Source organism: Rhipicephalus microplus, chromosome 8 (genome assembly GCF_043290135.1).
Source record: "Rhipicephalus microplus isolate Deutch F79 chromosome 8, USDA_Rmic, whole genome shotgun sequence".
Classification (NCBI taxonomy): Eukaryota; Metazoa; Arthropoda; class Arachnida; order Ixodida; family Ixodidae; genus Rhipicephalus; species Rhipicephalus microplus.
Window position 1 is genome coordinate 52,202,927 of NC_134707.1, and position 18,049 is coordinate 52,220,975.

Consider the following 18,049-nt stretch of genomic DNA (forward strand, 5'->3'; position numbering starts at 1 on the left):
CGAGTCTAATGTGCATGCAAGAGCAAAAGTATAGCCAGTAATCGCTGATGCCCTGACCACACGAGATATAGCACAGCAAGGCTGACCTTGACAAGGGCTTTCCGCTGTCCGAGAGCGGGGTGAAGGTGACTTCGAAGAGCTCGTCCATCTGCATAATGCTGGTGACAAAATAGCAGAACTTGAGCTGGAACACGGTCAGAGTGTGGCTCAGGATGGCGTCGTAGTCAGCCTTGCCCACGGCAATAAGGTTGAGCTGCTGCTCGACGGCCGCTCGCATGGTCGGCAGGATCAGGTCTTGATCAATCTGGAAAGAATGCGTGTGACGCAAGAGATTAGGGAGCTTTAGATGTTTCAAGCCCAAACATTCCGCTGGCCGAAACTGGTGCATCCCATCATGGTTTACAGCATAAAAAGGACACGAACAGAAGGAAAGCGAGAACAACAAAGCGTCGACTTACAAATCCCATTTACTGAAGAAATGCAATGGGACATAAAGGAGATGTGATATCACGAAAACTCAAAAAAGGCAAGCAGTTTTGAAAGACGTGACAAGAAAAATATCTGCTTTCCTAAATCATGTGTCGGTCAAGCAAAAATTGCACTTCATAAATGTCAATTACGTCCGAACGGTTCATCTAATCTTTCATCATGCTTATCTTTCACTTGATTGATCTTAAAGGGACACTAAAGGCAACTATTAAGTCGACATTGATTGTTGAAATAACAGTCCACAAAGCCCCGTAGCGTTACTTTTGTGCCAACGAAGGGCCTATTTTGACATAAAATCACGTTTTAGTGGTCCACATGGGGTTAGTGCGCTTCAAATTACCCGCCTCAAGATGCAAACCGTCCGGACCAACTCACATCACTCTTGCTGTGCACAACGTTGCCCTGCTTTTACTGCGCTAGTAGCAACAAACTGAAAGCAGTGGAAGCCACAGCAGCAACAACAGCCATTGATAAATTTCCCACCATTGGCTGCGAGATTGCAGACGTTCTTTGATTCAATAGCGCCCTGCTAGATGGCACCACCTGTTCAGTGTAACTACGCAAAAATCGTTCAAGGGCAACGAATTCGCTTTGCAAAGGTGATAGCTTTTAGTTTATGTGAACAAACCTTTTGGTATCCGTGCACCAGAACGATGCCCAGATTGGTGGGAATGAGGCGTCGGCCGGAGCCGACGGTGACGTAGTTCCGCTGGCAGATGTTGTTGATGTGAACCGGAATTGATGCATCCGTTCCGATTCCGTGCTTGTCCATCAGCGAAATGAGTTCCGATTCCGTCAGGTAATCCGGCGGGTTAGTCTTCTGTTCGGCCAACTTAGTCTGAAAAAAAAAAAAAAAAAGAAAACTTGAAGAAGCATTTAGACAATGGTTCGTAAATCTTTCAAGTGTGGCAACTTTTCTTCACGAAATTTTCTAGCCTTCTCAATCTCCAAGTGTTCTTACTCTCTCCAACAACCAAGTGTATCTCAATCCATAGTACAAGTGGGACCATTGGATGAAATCCCTACACTCAAACCTCATTTTAACGAGGTTACAAAAATTTGGTACAAAGGTTATTGCTACCATTGCATCTATTGCAAGGCCAGTTCTCACTTCCTTTATTATAACCAGTATTTTGTTATATCCGTGTTTATTATGTGATTGAGTGTATATCTGAACAGGAATATAGGTAAATGACAGGCTAGCCCATGTTTTGATAGATGGACCTGTCACTGGTAAAGTCACCTTGTCATTTTCGGCAGGCTAGTTTTGATACGGTTAGTCACTACTCTCTTCAAAACTCTCTGAGCAACCCTTTCAAAACTAGCACGTCAAGTATGATCAGCACCTCAAGCATGACTTGTGACGAATGCGACTCCCATGTATCCAGCACCAACCTGCTTGTCTTAGACCCTTATTCCAGTTCAGAAAACCTGTACAATGCATATTGTGTTCAGTTCTTGCAGACAACATAACTGCATATTGTTTGTCATGAAGTCCACTCTCTGTAACCCAAATTTGGTAACCCGCCCGTTACGTGATACCTTTTCACCGGGGTCTTTAGGGTATTCAAGCGAAGTGAATAATGATCTTTCTAGGAATTGCCCCTTGAGATGGGGCGTTAGCGAACAGTCGGCGGTTTCCAAAAATGCACTCATATGCAGCAGCATGTCTTAATTCTGCATCGTACCTGTACGATGGGGACCACGGTGCCGGCCTTCAGCTGTGGCAGGGCCTCCTCGGGAGCAACCGCCTGCCACGACATGAACTTGGTGAAACCGGGGTTGATGACGCTCTTGCCCGTCAGGCTGAAACGCTCCTCGCCAACCGTGAACGACGCCGTGGTTTGCAGGTACTTCATGTCTTCACTCACCTGGAGTTGAAGCGAAGCGAACGAGAACCGATCAATTGTCAAAGATTGGCAGACGAGAAGTCTGACCGCCATGTGAACATAACCGACTGGATTGAGCGATCGTGTTCAATGTCCCAAAGCAACAAACCGACCAGGAGAAAGGCTGTGGTTAGGTGAAGGAAGCGTTCACAATGAATTTTCAATACGTGGTGTTCTTGCAGCGAGATGGACACCAAGATATACACTTACAGTGCAGGACGCAAGGGTTCTTGAAGTACATCTCCATCAAATTTCGACAAACAAAGCTGTAATACAACATTCAGCAGTGAAATGCCTTAGTAAGCTTGAACTATACAAAAGACAGCACAAGCAGAAGAAACAGGCAACAAATCCAAACTGTTACTACAGTTCAATCTAGCTCAACTCAATCCTGCAGTCTCTCGAAGCTTATCATATAGTGTGACACTGTCATAGGACACAGTTCTAGTCAAGCAACACCATCACGTCACACCAGGGTCTTTGTCGTCGCCACCATCTGGCGGTGACATCACACATCAAGTGGTTTGCTTTGAAACTTCAACTAACATTTCGTGTATATACTAATTCGATTCTACACTCCAAACCCTTCTACCACTGTCTGAAAACGTATGTGAAAGATTATCTACGTTAATGACTAGGGTGTGCGAATATTCAAAATTTGAAATATTTTTTTAATAGAGCTTGCTATTATATTTGGCTTGCACTGGAATTTCGCTATTCGAAGTTTCCAGAAACAGATAGCCAACGTCTGACTGGCCGTGGCCTTTTCAGATTTTTAATACGCATCCCCCTAATCACACTATTGTATTGTGGCAAAGCTGCCTTTCAGGCTCCACCACGATCACAAATGTATAGACTCAAGAATACGCCGGTTGCAACACTGTGACATTATGTGCGGCAGAACTGGGGGCTCAATTAATGCTGTTTTGGATCTGAAGTTTGAATAGAAAGTTCTAAAAATCGGATGTCGGAGATTTTTAGCATCCCAAATTTCAGATATAATAATGTCTACGAGGTACATTTCGAACTTCGGGCTCGAAGGAAGCCCTAGTCCGTCACATCAGTTGGGCTTCCACAGAAGTGGAAAGAAAAGGAGAGGCTGAGGAAATAAATACCATCTTTGCCTTTCGTGTGTAAAGTGTTTTCGGCAGTCCTTTGATTGTACCAAATCATTTACACATATGAAATCCGGTCTCTGCAGTGCCCTATTCTTGATAAAACAACTAGATAACACCACCCCACCAGCACCTCATCGACCAAGCCAAAGAAACATTTGCTATCTCATAAAAATATTCTTGGAAATTCTCTCCAACTTCTTTTTCTACAATTTTGCTTCGAAGTATTCGAATAATATTTGAGAAATATTCGATTAGATTCCCACTCACACAACAATAATCAAATTCACTTTGCACCCATAATTTTACTATTGACACAGCTCTAATGACAAAAAAAAGTGTCTAACCTTGATGCTATGATATCACTTGGTCAAGGAACACCCGACGTGAACATGCTTAGGATGCTCGCTGTGTTTTATTGCATACGTCCACGACATGCATTATGATGCCAAACGTTCTCAAGTTACATTTCCAAATGCAGAGCTATGTTTATCACTATCATCAATATTTTACACTACCCAATGACACCAAGCATTTAGTTCATATTACTGAATATGAAGGTAAGTGTGCAATTACCTTAAATGGTGCTTCACATTATCAATCAATCAATCAATCAATCAATCAATCAATCAATCAATCACGTCTTAATTTCAGTTTGTACACACAAACTGGGACTGCATTATGCAACAATCTGTGTTACCGTAGTAACTGGTGTTTTGATGTCTTGATTCATTCAATGAATCTGTGTTTTTATAGTACTGCTACTTATCAGGACAGATATGCTGTTGTACCAGTTCTATCTTTTTGTAAATGCATAGGGCCTTGTACAAAATTTCTATGCGGCACTTGTTTCTGCTTTGTGCCTACTGCTGACATGTAAGGATGGCAAGGCCTGTCAAGTGACGTTAAATTGATTGCTCTTTTTCTAGTTACCCCTGGTTTGTGAGTACAAACTGATGTAAAGACATGACTCTACACTCAAACCTCACTATAACAAAGTAGCACTTTATACAAAAACAACTTTGCTATATCCGGAAATTCATTACAAATATGTATTCCTAACACTATATTTATGACAAGACTATGGTATATTGCTGTTTATAAGTCGACTCCAATATTATAATAAACCCCCCCCCCCCCTTGCAACCCCATCTAGGCAAAAAAAGAAAAGAAAAAGTTGACTCCGAACACAGCTTCGTGCAGCAACCGTAGCACACCAGTAAGCCTTTCAGAAGAGGGAATGATGCAAAGAAACATGTATTTGGCCGTACAACATCGCTCACGCCTCGTCATCGCTTGAGAGAAAGATGCAGCAGCCACGGTCATTGCCATCGTGTGAGCCATTGCTGCTGCTCGCCGTCGGAAGGGCGGCTGGTGGTACTGGGATGCCGCACGTGGGAAACGCTGTGCGGACCATGTCTGTTGTCAGTCCATACCAAGCATCACTAACAGGAATGAATGCTTTGCCTTTAGGTGACTCCTGAGCGAAGAAACGCGTTCCGTTTTTCTTTGTAGGCTTTGGGAAACCTGTGGCATCCAGTTGTGCGTTGTCTTAGGCTCAGTCCGGTCTGTTTCATAAAGTTTGTGAGCCCTTTTTCTGACACTTCAAACTCCATTAGCGAGACGCACATATTCTTCGTGACAGTATACGCTTTTGCTTCAAAATCATCGTAGCAAACACACAGGCTTTTGCTTTTCTGGTCAAGAACCCAATTTAGAACTACCTCCTCAACGGCAAGGTATCGCCCAGACTTAAGTGTGTTAAAGGAACCACGTGTCGCAGTGCGTGCGAAGATCTTGGTCCTTTGTTTTCTCCATTCCCTCATGTACTTCTTTGACACATCAAGCTTCCGCCCTGCTTCAATGTTGCCTTACGACTCTGCGGAGAGGTTCGCTTGTTGTCTGAAAGCAGTGCTGTACTGTTGCCGGCGTTGCGGGGGCACCTTGGCGTTCATTGAGCAGCTGCGCATACTGCGCACACCACTGTTCGCAAGCGAGGCGAAATGCAGAAGTGGCGAACAGGCGTGAGCGCAAAAAGAGGGGAAGACGCTTGTGGGCGAGTGTGGCTGACCATGTGGTTGATTTCTCTGCAAACTGTTGCCAGCCCACAAGGCGCTACCAGCTTTTCTGTGGAATGCCCATGATGCTTTGCGGGAAATTTAACAGCAAGCGCTGTTATGGCATGCTGTCTACCAAAGCGAGGAATGCATGTCACGTCTCACGAACGATAAACGTCACGTTTCTTGCAAGCGAGAGATGCTTGTCGAGTTTTCCGAGAAAAAAAAAAAAAATTCATGTCCAATTGTTAGCAAGCGATAAATGCATGTCGGGTTAATTTCCACTGCCTGTAACTTTTGTAAATTTGCAATTTAGATTTTTTTCTGGGTGAAGGGGCCAGTCAAGCTGTGAAATGCAGCTTTTTTTCCCTTCGCACCAAATCACGTATACAGTTTATTTTTCATGTACTTGTCACGTGGTTGAATAAACTCAAACTCAAACGCACTGTCATACCCATATGCAGCAAGTGCCAACGTTGTTGCCGATCTCACTCAACAGATGCACCGATGTGGTGGCGCTACCATTAAAACCGTAATGCTGCTGGTGGCACGTCAAGGGAAAATGCTGTATCTCCTACGTGCCATTGCTGACACCTCCCAATCGTCGCGGCAAATCGTAAAGATGTCTCTGAAAGTGTCGCGCACGCGTTGGGGAACAGCACTTCCCACCACTCTATTGCCTCTGCGGCTAATGTTATCGATGCATCGAATAGCAGTAAATCTAAGGACGATGACTGTTGGTCGGACTCCTCAGGGAAGTCGACTTTATGATTCCAGGTTGACTTTATGATTTCACATATGGGATAACACCCGAACTTAAGGAGGCCGTTTTATGAACAAAATGTCGCAGGGAAGTCGACTTTATGATTCCAGGTTGACTTTATGATTTCACATATGGGATAACACCCGAACTTAAGGAGGCCGTTTTATGAACAAAATGTCGACTTGTAATCAGCAATATACAATATTTTTAATTTCCTTCATTATAACTGATATTACGTTATATCCAGATTTGTTATAACGAGGTTTGAGCGTATTATGTGTCCCCCATAGGGTTAATCAATTGCGTGAATGAAGACAGAAACCACACTGACCGTGGCTACAAAGTGTCTCGCAATGTAGTCGTACAGCTTCCACGCATCCCCGTCCAGTTCACTTCGTGACGCTTCCCTGGTTGGCGTTATCGGAGGGTGATCCCCCGCGTCATGGCCTTTCCTGCAGCGTACATGTCACAGAAAGAAGATGAATGCATCATCGACAGCATGCATATAAGGTGGGGTGAGACTTTGAATGTGGCTTTCGAAATTTCGCTATACAGCAGTGGTAATAAAAGCTATGGATATAAAATTCGCAAGGCATTTGAATGGAATGTGCAGGTTTTATTTGAGCTCAAAGTTAGTTCTGAATTGTGTTAGTGCCTTTTTTCTTAGTTTTTCTGCATATGTACTTTTTTGTAGGAATCTGCCAATTATAGAACACTGCAATTTTAAAAAAATGTAGCTCCCAATGCATTACAGAAGCAGAGCTAAAATCGTGAGCATACAACAAAAGAAGATTTGTTATGTTTTCTTATGTTCGTTGATGCATGAAACTTGCCATTTATGAAGAGCTTTTTATACTAAAAAATACAAATACACCTAGGCTTCTGATTCTAGTTCTAGTTATGTAGATACCATGAATCAACACATGTGAAAATTTTTGTTCGTTTCTTCTCTATATACAGTGAACTCCCGTTAAGATGAACTCGTTTAAGACGAATTCTCGCTTATGCCGAACATTGTGAAAATGTTTGTTTGGTTTTCCATAGACCCAATGCATAAAAAAAAATCCACTTAAGACGAACAGCCTTGCAGCTGCTCTTCTGTTAAGACAAACACTTTCCCGGAGACCAGGAGACCGAGGCGATTTTACAGAGGAATTATGGCAATTTTGGGGGGCCATTCCCGCGGCCGGAGGGAAAGAAAATACAAAAGCAGCAACGGCGAGAAGCGAATTCTTGCCACGGTGGAGGGAGGCAGCGACGAAAGAATGGCCCGCGGCATCACCCACACTTCGACCCGCAAAGAGAGCGGCAAAGCAAACAAGAAGAAAATGAGAGAGCGAGAGAGTTTTGAGATCGGCTATTGGCTGCGAAGAAACAAGCAAGGGAAAAAGTAAAAAAACAAAATGACGACCGAGACTCCCTATTCGCGAAGAGAGGATCTCTCATGACCAATGCCGTTTCTCAGTGGGAACATGTGAGCTCGCGTCGTACAGCCACAGCCCTCTCCACGTGAATGTTCTCTCTGTCCGACCTCGCCGTCGCTGCCGCGGCCATCGCCGAGGAAAGAGTTCTTTCTCTGCGCCGAGCCTGCGATCGCACGTTTTCTATTCCATGCGCTTTGTTTGCTTCGCTTGTCTTGTTGAAAATGGCCAGCAAGCCAACTGTACAAAGAAAGCCAATCGAGCTTTCAATCGAGCCAGTGGCAAATGATGCTGCAGATCTCTACATTAGTTCGTTAAGGAACTATTTTGAGCAGCATGAAGGAACTGAAGTGTTTTTGAGATCGCTAGGAGATATGGCGTCATTTGTGGCTGCTCGCCGATGTGCAAAACAGCGACAGACGTCCATTATGGACTGGATCAAGCCGAGCAAGAGCACTTGAATGCAGTTGCCTAATAGGTTACTCCCTCAAATAAATTATTTTTGTGTCTTTTTCCTTCACTGTAAGTGTACAAATACTTTGTTTTGAACTAAGATATTTGCATGCACCTAGGTATGTAGCCAATTCTTCTTTCAGGGTGCTTCTTATAAGATGAACATCTGATAAGACGAACAATTCTTCATGGTCCCTTCGAGTTCGTCTTAAAGGGAGTTCACTGTAGTTTTTGAAAAAAGCGTACGCAAACTCCAAGAACGTTGTTTTGAGAAAAATGCAGAAATTACGTAAGGATACCCACATACTTCCTGTCAATGTGTCAAAAAAGAAAGGAAAAAAAAATTTAAACCACAAGTGCCGAAGTATGACATACTTTTTGAAAGATATGAATATTCTCAACAATAAGGTGACTGCAAAATCTCAAAACCAAACTTTTGGGCCAATGGAAGTCTCACCCCACCTTAACTTCCAAGTACAGAACATCACTTAAACAAGCTTAAAGGCAGTGCAAGAAGATACAAGCCCCAAGCAAAAGCCAGATCAAATGCACGCAGTGCCAGAAAATGCAATGCGTGCAATGTTCCGCGTGTGCCAGTTCTCACTGTTGCAATCCAAGTCATGGCACAGTAAAGGCCAGCCCAATGCACCCAAAGTACGAAGAGCCACAAACTAAACCCAGAAATATGAGACGGCAATCAACCCACCAGTAAGCACACTAGCAGATTAGCGGATAGAGATGCGTAGCACATACAGGCATAAATGTAGAGATTGCACACAATCATCTAATCAGCACACTCACACACATTAGAAATCTCACTTTGGTTTGTTGATCCCCTTGGAGAGCAGGTCTTGAACATCAGCGCTCAGGTCTGGCACCCTCTGGAGCTGGTGTAGTGTGCCCCTGTTGTAAAACAAGTCGGGTACATCTTACATTCTTAGCACGTGTGCAGTAGACTTGCAATAATTCACTCTGTTAATTCATAGTTTCGGTTAATTCAAACAAAATTCAATATTTTGGTTGGTCCTCTATTCTTTCAATGCATTTAAAAGCCTGTTCATTCAAACTCCATCATTTGGTTAGTTCATACTTTTTGCCGTTCCATACCAGAAGATATCTTCTGCTTTCCTACTACTATTTAAAATTTCGCGTGCTTATATATACTAACAGTCTAAAAATGAAAAATAAGCACTTCAGGCCTTCAAGAAAAAAGGGTTTGCTAGTAAACAAATGTTTGAAACGAAGCACACACACATGGTAAACCGTGCTGCTTCTTAACTGATATAGAGAGCTTTGTGCCGAAGGCACATACCTATAGCAAAGAAGCAAAGAAGAAAATATTTAAACGTGATAAAATCAATGCATAATCACCCAGAGTCATCTATCTGAGAACTTCTGATAATTCAAACTTCTTGATAAGTCAAAGAAGAAAAATTCAGAGGTCCCTGTGGGTTTGAAATAACGAGAGCCTATTGTAAGTCCTGAATTCTTTTGGCGTTTATGGGTGGCAATCAAGCACCACCATGTATAGAATGTGCCGAGGAGCCGGACATTATTGGTCATGCAGCACACTTTTTGAGGATTAATAACAGCATTTCCTACACTTCCGGTGTCAAAGACAAGAGTGTTTTTGTTGGTGCAGTAACTTGAAATGAATATGTCTAAACTTTTGCAAGTAGTTAATTTTAATTTTGAAGCGAATATAGTGATTTTGGCTCTACAATCTGAATACAATCTGAATAGTACAAATAAAAAAATTGTAAGGAAAAAATGTGCATATTTGTCGTACTTTTAGGAATCGAAACCTGCCTGTACAAATGCCATTTTTTTTTGTTCAAAAGAAGTGGAAACAACTTTGACTAGTAGCAGGATTTGGTTTAAAAATTTACTCTACATACTTAGAACATGTAAGCCAATATAATGAAGCTTTTAAACATGAACAAATTGCAGATGGTAATGACTTCTGATGGCCCACGACTATTTCCGTTGCTTGCGAATGCCTTTTTCACTTGTTTGCACCGCACATTAGCAACAATCCCTGCTTAGCGTGCTCCGGGTGTCCATTATTCAAATTAAGCTGGCCGTGGCTAAACCTGACCAAATTTGACGAAAGTTTAATGCCATTAAAAATGCAAATGCTTGCCTGGACCCCAGAACACGTTTGAAATATCCTATTTTTGCCCTATATTGGGGACTGAATAAAAGAGCTTATTCTGCCTCTTCGTTATCTCGGAACAGGTTTCCTACACTGTAGAAAATGTCTCCGTAAGCTTCCTTTTGAGGCATCTAAAAAGGAAGCAAGCTCGGCCAAAGCCTACCTGAGATCGAAGTTTTCAGGATACTGGGTGGTCTCCGTTCGGGGATAGCTGATGTAACCCTGGGTGTAGAGACGCTCCGCGATCTGCATGGCGTGGTGCGGACCCATGCCCAGACCGGAGCTCGCTATGCGCATCAGCTCAACAGTGTTGAGAGCCACGGGCCGAGGCTTGCTCTTCTCTTTCTGGGTGACATCCGTTATACTGCAAAGAGAGAAGTCACGAAAAAGTCGGAGGCACACTTTTCTTAATACAAAGTATTCTATGTGCAGTTAACTTTTCATGGGAGACGTGCAGTGGGAGGCAATTCTCGTCTGCTGTCCGAGGTGAACAGAGTACCACGGTTGCATTTTCTCGTCAACACCAATTATAGGCACGCTGCTGTCTCTTATACATAAATATCTGGTACATCAGCATCTCTTAAAAAGGCATTCGACTGTATGAGCTCAAACCTGATCCCGTTCAAGTCTCGTCCAACATCAAAAAAGTCTCATTACACTGGAAAGTTCATAATAGGCAAACGTTCGTAACACCGTATTCAAAATAACGCTGTGGTTCATTTACTTCGCAACAACCGATTATTACGGTAGACTCTCGGTAAACGGGAATACCCTACATGAAATTGCTGATAAAATGAACTGCTTTTAATTTGATTGGTTTCATGTTCGAATTCAGCCCCCTTGTTCACTAATGAGTGAAACAAATATCTTGACAGAACATATTTTCTTGGTCCCTGAAGGCTCCATTCAAGGGGATGCCGGTCTTCTACGCAAAAATTTCACCGAAAAGTCAGATTGCTGAAACATTTTTTTTGATAATCTATACATTCAAGAGAATTTACTTCTGCAACAATAATGCATTCTGAAAAGTAGTTACAGTATTTTGTTATCACACACTAAAATTAGTTTTTTGACAATTATCATTGACAAATGCGCCCCAGGACGAAGAACATTTCTTTCATGTAGTGTGCTGTTGACCAAGTTATCTTTTGATGTAGTGTTCAGATTTTACGAGTTCCTACACCCAATAAGGCTGACAAACTATAAATTATTTCACGACAAAATAACCTATTGGACGATACAATGATAAAAATTCCGGGGTTCCCAACCGCCATATTAGCCATGGCAATAACTTCTATAAGAACTGAGCTAAAATTACACTGACGGTTAAGTTACCATCTCTGATTGCCCTAGAATACACCCTTATAATTGTTTTCAAGATATTAAATGCTAAAATTGCAAGTCCATATTGCATAATATGTTGAATATTTCAAACTATTGCAGATCAGAAAAAAAAGAGGACTAGCAGGCTAAACATAGTCTGACTGAAAATTTAATTTTTAATGATAAAAAATTAGCACAATTTTACATTGTAAGAACAATTTAAAGTCATATTTAGTAGAAAAGTTTCTAGAAATAAATGACATCAGTATGACTGCAAGCTTTTGGCTGAATTCGATGTTGCTGTTGCTTGGTAAATAAATATATTTGACATTTAAAATTAACACAAGATAGAAAGGTTATTACACCATTGCAGAAATTTTAACGCTATTTGCATCCCTTCAGAAATATGCCACAGTACACTGCTTCTAGGATTAGGATGCGCTAACAAAAAGCTGCAAAGAAGTGTTACATGCCAACAGTGCTTGAAAAATTTGGGAGCATATGCATTTTCACTTAAAACACACAGAAACAAAAAGCATAAGGGTTCTTATACTTCCGAAAAGTATACTCAAACCTCATTACAACAAAGTCCTACCTGCCGAGAAAACACTTCGTTATATCCGAAAATTTCTTATAAACATATATTTGTAGCAATGTATCTATGACAGACCTATTTTCCAATTACTTCATTATAACCAATCATTCGTTATATCCAGGTTCGTTATACCGAGGTTTGAGTTATAAGTATTAGTAAACGAATTTAAGTTAACAAGTGCATCCCCTGTGTGCATAAAAAAGGGCTGTTGGCTGTAGGATGTTCATGATGTTTATACTTTGATGCTTCAAATGTGAGATTTTGTGTGCTGGCACCTCAATATCTACTGTACATTAAACCAGGCCTTTTATTTGGCTAGAAAATTTGCCATCGGCCTTCAATGTCAAGAGGCTGCAAAGCGCGACCATTATGACATGCAGCACTGTAGTACTTGACCAGACTTCCGAGTGATGAAGAATGTGCAAAAATGAAATCACGGATAAATACTATCTCAAAAAGAAACAAGCAGATGCCTTACGTAGCCTCCTTAATGTTGGTGGTCTGCGAGAGAAACACCATGGCCACCTCACGGTCAAATATCCTGCCCCGCTCCCAGTCCAGGGTCATGGTTTGCTCGTTGGTCAGCTTGACCTGCGAGTGAAATGGGGCACTCGAACGATTTCAGTCAGCCTTCCATTAATGTTGTGCAATAGCGTTTGAATAGCGTCAATAATGGTGTGCAATAGCGTCTGAAGAAAAGGCACACTGATAGGCCTGCACCTGGAGCATGCCAGCTTTGGTGTAACATGTGGCTGCATTAGAAAATGCCGTGGACTATCGGCAAACAGAATTGCTGCTTCAATGTAACAACTGCCTCTGGATTAGTTGTGTGCTTCAATATCTCCATTCGTGTTTCAGCAAATCCAACTACTTTTAAACAAAACATATTTTTCTGGTCCGTTTAAAGTCCATTTAATGAGTCTACTGCACTGCAATGGGGTGTCCTGTTCATTTTTTTAAAGATCTCTTCATGGGATCCTGCAGAATTCAATCTATTAGTTCCTAATGTCCAGAGGCTGGAAAAATACTTTCATAATGTTTAACTTTCTTTTATATGCTCAAAAGCAAACACGTCAATAAACCTGGACCCTGAACCAATACCAGAAGGAAAAAAAAACACCAGGCTGTGTGGAGGGCGCGCAGAGTCACAGCAAAAGCTAGAAGGGCAGTCTTTCAGAGCTTTTCAAAACACTCATTGGCTAAATACTGCAAGCACACTTGCCCGACACCCACAAGGGCATTAATAGGAAAATTTTTTTGGTAGTAGGCTGGCATTCGCTATTCTATTTTTCGCCATTCTTTTGAGAATCGTGGTATCCACTAAACACTTGCAAGGAATTTTGTACCAATTGTTCATGCAGTGGCTCACGAAGATGAGGAATCAAGGCTGAAGTGGGTATGCGCCACAGTTAATAGGTGAACAAGAACAAGCTTTTGTAATGGTTGTCACATTGGACAACCCACTCATTATGCTATTCGCATTGTGCAATGACTGCTTGCTCTTTTTCTGTTTTAAAATGAGTTTATAAGTCTTATTAACATGATCGTTTGCCAACATCAAGCCTGCCTAAGACAAGTTTGCCAACAAGTCCCACTTACCAGTGTAGCTCAGTGATAGAATACTGGGCTGGCACCCAGCAGACCCGGGTTCAGGCCCCACTGTGTCATTGATGTTAGTTTTTTTTCTTTCTAATTTTGTGCGATGCAGTTACGAACACCGGCGGCGGAAGCAGACAACTGCGCGTGACCAGAGTTGTGATCTCATAACAGCTTTGGCTGTAAAAAATATGCGTAACTGGGCATTACCATGTCTAACAGTTAACCCACTGCTACATTATAACTACGTATTTTAACCACAATAGCAGCTGGCCAAAATGAGTAGTTGCCGAATTTACTCATGAGCAGCCCAGGAGTGAACACATGACCAAGACAATAGTGATAATGTGCATGCCATAATCGTGATAACTAGCTGATAAACAATACTGATACTTCAAAAAAGCACAAGAAAAATGATTTTAAACGTCTAGGCTTGTGTGAATAGTGAATTTTTTATTTGAAGGGAATTCGAAGTGAACAGTGATTCTGGTTGAATAATTTCGAATCAAATTCGAATTGTATGTATGACATATAAAAAAATGGGAATATTTATCATGACCTAACTTGCATAATATTTTTTTTTGAATATTCTAAGCCGGACCTTCTAAGCAAATACCTTTTTTTTTCATTCAAAAAAAGTCGAAACAATTTTGAGTAGTAGCAGGATTTGAGTTTTGGTAAGATGCAAGTGATAACATGTGAATTCCATAGCATTTTAAAATTTATTATACATATTATACATATATAAAATTTATTATACATATAAATATGTTATACATATATAAGCTGCCATGAGCAATTGATTTGAGGGAAATAGGTTCATTTAAAGGGGCCCTGCAACATTTTTTCAAGTAGCCATAAAATGGATTCACTAAAGAAGCTTTATTGCCTCACAAATTCGCCGCCACAAACATTTTTAGAATCCTTTTAGTACGAGCAGAGTTGCAAAGATTTGTTTGCATGCTGCTCTCTCTTCTCGTCCCGACGAAAACGCTGGGGGGGGGGGAGATCACATGCACCTCATGACATTTGGCACTCTTTCTGTCGTTCTTCGAATACGCGGCTTTTTCAGTGCGAATGCGCACACACCTGTGCACAAGTGGCAGTCCCAGGAACGACCGAGCGCGCCATGCCCACGGCTCATACAATGGCTGTGACGAGGGATTTTTCAGCTTGTGGCTTCATTTGCCGAGAGAAGAGAGCAATTTCCAGCCAAACTTTGAAAATTTATTGTGAATTGCAGGCCGCGTGCTGCGCTACGACATTTGGCTCACGTTTTCTCGGTAGCCTCGACTACCGAACGGTAGTGTTTTCTGACCATCCTCAAAACGTCTTGCAGGGGGACCCTTTAAATTTGAAAAAAAGCTTCCCGACAGGGCGGGTTTCTCCTGTAAAAACGCTTTCACGGCTTAGCATCCTTACACTGCAGTGAAACCACTTTTACAAGCAGTTACTTGTTGATTAATATTCGTTAATTGCGAATACTTCGAAATTTTCTATAGTTTAAATTCGAATCGAGGCGAATTAACGTACATTACTATTTGTTCAAATATTCGAACGCGAATTAAAGTACTCTACTATTTGTTCAAATATTCGAACCATTCGAATATTCGCACAAGCCTACCAATATCTTAGGCGTACAAGCTCCTGAAGTTAGCATACATTTGAGAAGGTTTTTTTCTTTGAAATGCTCTTAAACAAGCTGCACACGGTATTGTAAAGAATAAAAAAAATAAAAATAAACTATGCTGTACTTACTCGCGTAATTCTCCAATCTCGTGACTCTCACACCCCCCCCCCCCCCACACACACACACATTTTCCAACACAAATACGATTTTTTTTTCCATGAGTATTTTATCGCATTCCCAGAAATTCCAGCCTTAATGTTGTCTGCTCCCTCCAACCACAGATGATAGTGCACGACAGCCTGCGCCATCCCTTAAGTATTATGTGTACTATAAACGCACGGCGGCCAAATCTAAACCAAGCTAAAGCGGCAAGTGCGTGTTGCGGTAGTTACGGCTTGTTTCGTCCATTCTGCTGTTACGCTATTGGGCGATACAGAAGCTACACGGCTGCTGTCCAAGTTGAAAGTGATTGATTATGCACTAAACAATGAAAACAAGGTCTCTGGTATGCACTTTGAAGTTGAGGAGTTTTCTGTTTACCACTTGCGAAGACGACACGGGCAGCTGAAAACCAGTAAGACGCCCTGGGCCTTTTGTACGCCTAAGACTGAGTGAATGGTAAAACTTCATTTAGTCGGAGGGTAACTGCGGACGATCCCGTGTTACGCAGTAATCGGCCCGAGGTTGATGTCGTACGATAACGTTTTGTGCGCTCCCAAAAGTGATGAACGCTAACGCTTTGCCCGCAATGTTTGCGTACAGTATTCCAAAACACTCTGCTATTTGTTTGCAGCTTTTGTGTCTCAAATAAATCTTTTCTCGACTTGAAACTGTGATTTTACTGCTAAGGAAAGCCTTGATTAGTACTTCTCATAGCCTGTATAATCAAAGGCTAGCGTGACAATCTCAATTTGTAACTACTTCGTTTTCTTTACTTTTTTTTCGCTTTGTACGTTATTACGAAAAAAATTTTCTCTCGAAATTCTTCGAACCCCCTTAAGAATTCATCGGTTTTCCTTGAAAAAAAAATTAACAAGGAGTATGCAAGTAAATACGGTAGTTCACCTGCACACTAAGGAACCAGTAAGGCTCGGGCTTGAACGACTGTATCTTGTCATGCCGGTCGACACAAAAGCCCAGCGTCGGTGTCTGGCACGGTCCAAATGACACACACGCACTGTCCAAGTTTCCATACTTTCCCTGCAAGTAAGAATAACGCATCAATTTAGTAGAGACTCGTTCTACATCATAACGCCCATTCATGGTAAACTCTGAACCTAGAAATTTGTGTTGTCAAGCACCCGCTTTCTGTGGGGCAGATATAAACTTCGTGGTGATTTGCCGCAAAATCATGAGCAAGCACCCGCTTATGAAAGGTAATCAGACAAGGTATGAAAGGGGAGACCCTTGCTCGGTTGTGGACTAAAATTGAAGATGGCAGCGGAAGAGGCTTCAAAAAGATTGCACACCTGCCCATCTAATGAAATGTTTTGTTGAATATGTGTGAATATACTGTTTTTACTGAACGGGAGCGAATCCTCATATGAAAATACATGCGTTATGACAAAGAGGGAAAGACATTTTTCAAATGTTCTGAAAACGTCACACAAATGCGATCCTGAGGTCCCACACTGTAACAGCCGCACACAGGGCGAATTTTGGAGCCCTAACCTGGCCCGGGCCTGCTGACTGCTTCCAAGCCCGCCCGAGCCCTGCGAGCCTGCCCAGCCTGGCCCGATATAGTACAAAAAACAAAAGCCCAGGTCCAGCCCGGCCTGACATTGTGGAAGTTTGCTGTGGAGACAAGATGTCGTTATACAATAATGTGACATTCTATTTAACATTATTGGCACTTATTTAACATCTTTTGACAATGAGAAGGGCGTGCTTGCTCAGGTAGAGACGCTTGCTTGGGATCTAGACAATAAAGGGCCCATAAACCACCCAGTGCAGGGATACTCAAAGCGGGCTCCGCAGAACCTAAGTGTTCCGCAGATCCCTCCTCGTGGTTCCACAAGTCACTGATAAATTTTTTTTTGTTCCACACTCGCCCACTCAACCCACTTAGATGGCAATCCCAAGGTGTGATTGACCTAGGGAACCTCCATTATTCACAGCCCAGCTCCAATAAACACATCTCGGCCCGTAACAGAAAAGCGCGGGCCGCACAATAAATACCACCGGCAGTTTGTAGCCAGCCAGACTCCGAAAATGGGATGCGCGGTGGCTTAAACTTCGGGGGCCTTATATTACCACCATGCGCATTTCGGCTATTTGAAGATAGGTGCCACTATGCCTAGGCTCTGCGCCTCTACTATGCTCATTTGTCCACCACCACGGTTGGCCCTGCACGCACTGCGCGCTACGCTTAGTCCTCTAGACACAATTTTGCGTCGTTCAACACGAGCAAGAAGGCCAAACATAGAGCTTACTCCAAAAGCTTCTCACAGTACAGGTTTTCAATTTGAATTTATCGAACATAAATATGAAAACAGTTGGGGGGGGGGGGGTCCTTGGCACATAATTTAGCTTAGCACAGTTCCCTAGCACCAACATGCTTTTG

The 18,049-nt window shown here is 42.3% G+C and overlaps 1 protein-coding gene across 2 annotated transcripts in view; it reads right to left on the minus strand.

Moving 5' to 3' along the window:
• The window catches only part of Top3beta (DNA topoisomerase 3-beta), a 30,590-nt gene that overhangs the window by 8,313 nt on the left and 4,228 nt on the right, over window positions 1–18,049 (minus strand). For both annotated transcript variants that reach the window (XM_075871811.1, XM_037416677.2), the window contains exons 5-12: window positions 16,552–16,686; window positions 12,739–12,851; window positions 10,506–10,706; window positions 9,007–9,090; window positions 6,645–6,765; window positions 2,178–2,360; window positions 1,118–1,327; window positions 87–304 (exon numbers count right to left, since the gene is read on the minus strand). In XM_075871811.1, coding sequence (XP_075727926.1) covers window positions 87–304; window positions 1,118–1,327; window positions 2,178–2,360; window positions 6,645–6,765; window positions 9,007–9,090; window positions 10,506–10,706; window positions 12,739–12,851; window positions 16,552–16,686 — 1,265 coding nt within the window. The remainder of the gene's footprint in view (window positions 1–86; window positions 305–1,117; window positions 1,328–2,177; window positions 2,361–6,644; window positions 6,766–9,006; window positions 9,091–10,505; window positions 10,707–12,738; window positions 12,852–16,551; window positions 16,687–18,049) is intronic.